At 37.8% G+C, this 5,919-nt stretch overlaps 1 protein-coding gene across 1 annotated transcript; it reads right to left on the bottom strand.

The window, feature by feature from the left end:
• Positions 1–3,364: 3,364 nt before the first annotated feature.
• Positions 3,365–5,696, bottom strand: MTNR1A (melatonin receptor 1A). Its single transcript, XM_006128505.5, has one exon. The coding sequence runs from the start codon at positions 5,562–5,564 to the stop codon at positions 4,830–4,832; it is 735 nt and encodes a 244-aa protein (XP_006128567.3). The 5' UTR covers positions 5,565–5,696; the 3' UTR covers positions 3,365–4,829.
• Between the last annotated feature and the right edge of the window lie 223 nt (positions 5,697–5,919).

Below are 5,919 nucleotides of genomic sequence, written 5' to 3'. Positions count from 1 at the left end.
ATTGTGACGCACACTATAAGTAAACTATTCAAAATTAATGTACATTGCTGCAAACATTCACTGTTTAAATATTATCATCATCAACTAATATTGATGTGTTATTTTCTGTGCTAGTCAGAAGGAAATTGTGCTATACGTTTGGGTTATATAAAGCTTGCAATGAAAATCATCCCCCTAAAAAATTACTGTACCACACTGCAATAGTGCTATTCAGGCTGTGGTGAGCCACAGTGACAAACTCAGATTGTTAGCACATCCAGGATCATATAGTAAAAAGGAATTTTCATAGGATAAATTGAGATTGATTTAGCACTTGATCCTACAATGTGTTCCAGATGGTTAAATCTCTGCTCATGCCTGAGGGGGTCCATTGGCTTCACAGAGGCTCTATCTACATGTGACAAATTGCAGGACTGGGGCCTTAAAGAGTGAAATGTATACCTAGTCACAGGGCCTATGCATCACTTAAGTCTCCAAAATCAGCTTCACTGGAATAAAATAGTGTAGCAGCTCTGTGCTGTTCTTCTACACAGGGGTGTGAATTTCAATACCTTTAAGGTAAAAATAACTTATCTTAGGCTCCGTTTACATTGTTTGTTTTTTGCAGAAGAGGCAATGCAGATGAAGCACTCATTAGCAAATCTTGCACTGTCATTTGCATATTCTCTTTTGATCCTTTTTGAGGAAGAGGTTATTGCGAAAAAAACCTGCAGCTTAGATGGGGCCATTCTTCAGAAAAAAACCCTTTTGCTCAAGATCCCTTATTCCTCAAAAAATGAGGCTTACAGGATCTTGCGCAAAAGGGGTTTCTTCCGAAAAATGGCCTGTGTACACTGCGTTTTTTTTCGCAAAAACCTCTTCCACAAAAAGGATCAGAAGAGAATATGCAAATGACAGCACGAGATTTAATAATGAGCACTTCATTTGCATTTCCTCTTCCGTAAAAAACAAACAGGGTAGATGGAACCTTAGTGTTCATCCATTTGTACAGTTCAATTGCAAGACTGGGTAAACCCACAATTGCTATAGCTTAGTTCTATCTTACAGATGCATGCTATGGGTTCTATGCATTATTTATTGATTATAGAGGGCCCAATTCTGTGAAGTGCTGAGAAACTTCCAGCAGAGGCTGCTCAGCATCTTGGAAGCACTCACAGAATCAGGTCATAAATCATTATAGGGAACTAAACATTGATACTTTGGTTTTCATTTGCAATCATTTTGCATTTGGAAGTGCTGCTGGTTCAGAGTGATTTTGGAAACCTTTTTTAAAGAGCATACTATGAAATAGTCAAAAAAAAATAAGTGGAAACATTTGAAGTGGTCAAGAAGTAATTTCCTAAAAGTTCCAGCCAGCTGCTCATCTATGTTAATTTGGGGGCAAAGAAATACCTATAACCAACAATACAGCAAAAAGAACAAGAGATTAGTCTTTAAAATTATTGCTATATTTAGCAGCTCATATCATTACCAACATACACAATTTCTGTGGTTTTAGAATTCATACAAATATTTCAAAATATCAGATCTGAAAAATGCTCTCAATTTTAACTACAGGCCTGTTCACCAAAATATAGACCTTTGGTATAATCTATGGTTTATTATATACAGCAAATTAGTTTTTATTATAATCAAAAATATATTTTAATTCCTCAGATAACCCACAGTAATGGATATTTCAAGGCTCATACACATGTAGAAGTGATGAATATGTAAGCTTTCAGTATGAAACAGGCAAGTGAAAAAAACCTTTGACAGTACTAAATTCATTGATGATTAGGCTACTGAAACTACCTTTATGCTGCTTTACCAGATTCATTATAAAATATTGTATTTTTTAACGTGAAAATATTTGTTTTAAATAAGGCAAGACTTTTTGTAATAATTTAAATAGTGTATTTCTAATATGACTAACATAGGGTGCTCTTGCCTCCCTCATAATTGTGATACAATTATACACAATAAGCAATGCCATTACACAGCTAAGCATCCTCTAAGGATGAAATCATAAAAAGAAGCTGTAATATAATTTATACTGTTAATCATATAATATCATATGATGATACCACAAAAGAAGAGAACAGGTTATTTATACAATGGTTTTGACTGCCAACACAGATTTGAATGTAAACAAAGATGAGTCAAGCATCTTGATAATGCATTGACTGGCATGTTCATCTAGAAAGTGTTTTATGACCGTTAGTTAGGTTCATTATAAGCCTAAGTGAGTGAAGGACAGCATGAAGCACCCATTTTAAAGGTAAACTGTTCAGTTGCCAAAATGTTAGTGTGGTTTCAAGTATGTATGAATATGTTCTCTTTAGCACACAATTTCTATTGTCAAGTGTACAATAATAAATGCCCCATGAGATAAGAGGCTTTTAAGGTTGTCTATAGTTAAGGAATTATATAGACTACAGTGAGTATTTAATGTTTTCAGACATCTAAACTGTTGAAAATCAAATATTTTCCACTATATTTTGTATAGTTAACATATACTAATAATGCTCTGATCAGCTATTCAAACCCTCTTTGTCCTACAGAGATGGCTGGAACAGTTTTAGAAATGCTCAAGCATCAGTTATCATGGGAACTAAATTCAGTATATGCCAGGATAAGAAAGCTAACAATTAGATAGCCATGATAGCTGCAACCTTTATAGATCTAATTTGGTGGGTCATTCCTTTTAATGATGGTGAGATTAGTGAGAGAACAGTTCTTGCATAGAGTTTGAAAGGAACTCAGCCCATTAACTGAAACAGCTGAAACTTATTCTAATAAACTTGTTTTCATCAAAGGAGTTCACTGTAAATAAAGGCCAGGGCCTTCCCCATCCTCTTCATCTCTTGCCTGTGCATAGAACTTGCTGATCCAATACTGGGAACCATGTACTCCTCTGTCCTATCAGAAGGTGGTGATGCCTTCTCTTTTCTCTTCTCTTGTATGTATGGAACTCAACAATCAGTTCCATACATACAAGATGGGAAGCGACTGTCTAGGAAGGAGCATGGCGGAAAGGGATCTAGGGGTCATAGTGGACCATAAGTTGAATATGAGTCAACAGTGTGATGCTGTTGCAAAAAAAGCAAATATGATTCTAGGTTGTATCAACAGGTGTGTTGTAAGCAAAACTCGTGAAGTCATTCTGCCGCTCTACTCTGCACTAGTTAGGCCTCAGCTGGAGTACTGTGTCCAGTTCTGGGCACCACATTTCAAGAAAGATGTGGAGAAATTGGAAAGGGTACAGAGAAGAGCGACAAGAATGATTAAAGGTTTAGAGAACATGACCTATGAAGCCAGGCTTCATGAACTGGGCTTGTTTAGTTTGGAAAAAAGAAGATTAAGGGGGGACATTATAGTGGTTTTCAAATATCTAAAAGGGTGTCACAAGGAGGAAGGAGAAAATTTGTTCCTCTTGGTTTCTGAGAACAGGACAAGGAGTAATGGGCTTAAAGTGCAGCAGGGGAGGTTTAGATTGGACATTAGGAAAAAATTCCTAACTGTCAGGGTGGTCAAATATTGGAATAAATTGCCAAGGGATGTGGTGGAATCTCCCTCTCTGGAGATATTTAAGAACAGGTTAGATAGACATCTGTCAGGGATGGTGTAGACAGAGCTTGGTCCTGCCTTGAGGGCGGGGGGCTGGACTCGATGACCTCTTGAGGTCCCTTCCAGTCCTATTATTCTATGATTCTATGATTCTCTAATATTCTGGTCTATTAATCTCTTTAGGCATTTATAACACTTTCATTACACCTCATTCATAATTGCCAACATTTTTAAAAGCTTTTCTAGACAGGGCTGTAGGGACTTCCAAGGGTCAGAACAGGTCACCCACTCATTCTGGGAAGCAGTAAGTAAATTTGATAAGATTAATACAAACTCGTTCCTCTCAGATGCCCCTCGTTAGTGTATTTAGTTTCCTGAGGAGAAGTCTAGTGCGTGGCAATTCCCTAGACCACCCTTGTCACAGAGGAGCAACAGGCATTTCTCTCTGCTATCTTCGGAGAGTATCTCACCATTCTCTCCTCTTGGGTGGCTTCCAGGCTTCTCCCATTTGTATTTCTCTTGGACATTAGGGAAGTTTGGAGTTCCCATTCCTTGGATGTGCTTTAATCTCCTGATGAATCCATGTGTGCTCCTGCCACCCTGCCCCAGCATGCCCCTAGTGGTTCTGTGTACCCTTGTAGTTTTTGAGATACTCGGACAGGCAAATTTCTCCTTTAAAAAACATTTTAAAGAGAACTCAACAAGGGCTGTGTAGTTACTTAAAAGAAGTGGGGAGGCTTACTTGTCACAAAGTTATAACTACCATAGAAACTTAAATAAATATATAGACTGAGATTCTTAGTGAAGAATTTCAAGTATTCTCCCTTCCCTTTTCACATTCCCTCACACTGGAATGAATAGGTCCCATTTTTCTTTTAATGAAAGCTTTTAGGGGTGTCAGGATCCGTACCGTAATATGCCTTACCATTTAGGAGTACTAGCTGGGAATTGATGAGGCTTTTCCAAACAGTCAAGCTAATACGGCAGTTCAGATCCAATCCAGTTTCACATATTATCTATATTAAACAGAACATTAAAATTCTTTCTGCTACCCTGTAATACCTTAAGCATATAAGTGGGTTATTTGAAAGATATGTTATTGTACTATAGGAGGTTCTTCATGTCAAGGCTGTGTTACTTTGGCTCACAAATACTGTACATAGAACACTGTCCAAGTACCTTTCATGTAGGACTAGCATTTCACTACAGCACTTCAACTGTGTGGCTAATAAAACAGTTCTGGTGTTTGTTGCAGAGTTGCAATGGTAAGGGTCCCATTTTCACACAGAGTCCACCTTCACTTGATTGTTGTTCGTAATGAGTGGCGACGGTTTGGTTTTCATCCTATCTGCTGCATCATTGGAACTATCCTGAAAGAAAACCTTAGCTGTACAAATGGTGACAATAATTCTTTTGTATTCTCTTCTGAAATTCTGATTCAGGAGTCCATATATGATAGCATTAAGGCAGCTGTTGAAATATGCCATGTAGTAACTGGACACAAACAACCACTCTGGAATCCTGGGGATTATTTTGTCTGGATCGACAGCCACAGCCAGGCCTATAAAGTTCAAAGGAGCCCAGCAGACTGCAAACAGTACAAACACCACAAACATGGTGACAAAGTTTCTAAAATCATGTGGTTTCAGCCTGGGCTTGTTGTCAGGTTTAACCCTTCGCCGTACCTGAATAACAAGGATCCATATTCTCAAGTAGCAGAAAGTAACTATGGCTATGGGAAGCATGAAATGGAAAAACACTACTGCTATTGTATACGGTGAGCTCACAGATTGTGCAAATGTGCACGAGTAAATCCGTGGATCATATTGTAGAGATCCAACAAACAGATTGGGAACAATAGCAACAAACGTCAGGATCCAGATGAGAATGACGTAGCACAGAGAATTCTTGTCACTATAAAGCTTGTCATACTTGAGGCTGTGGCAGATGTAGCAATATCGATTGATAGCAATGCCTGTAATGTTGAATATTGATCCAATGACACTTAGGCCCATCAGAAAACCGCTTATTTGGCAGTGGAGGTAGCCCAGATTCCATCCATTATGAAAAACAGATGTCAGGACCAGCGGGTATGGGTAGATCGCCACTACCAAGTCTGCAATGGCCAGGCTTACAACAAATATATTTCCTGCAAAATAAATATGAAAAATATTTATTTCTCTTTCTTCGTTTGTTCTTTCTTCCTTCGTGTGTCTCTGTATTTTTTTAACAGCCAGTCTCAGGGGAACACTCTAATTTCTATTAAAACAAACTTTATTTTCATGTATCAAATATAAGACTTTTTTTTAGAGATGAAACTATTCAGTTCTGAGATGTGCCTTTAAAAAAAATATTTTATTGAGTTCAGTT

Source organism: Pelodiscus sinensis, chromosome 4 (genome assembly GCF_052426305.1).
Source record: "Pelodiscus sinensis isolate ZL-2025 chromosome 4, ASM5242630v1, whole genome shotgun sequence".
NCBI classification, from domain to species: Eukaryota; Metazoa; Chordata; order Testudines; family Trionychidae; genus Pelodiscus; species Pelodiscus sinensis.
This window is presented reverse-complemented; position numbering and strand designations above follow the sequence as displayed.

Bases quoted from the DNA above. Each gene is read 5' to 3' on its own strand.
- MTNR1A (XM_006128505.5), bottom strand. From the start codon at position 5,564: ATGGGCCTAAGTGTCATTGGATCAATATTCAACATTACAGGCATTGCT.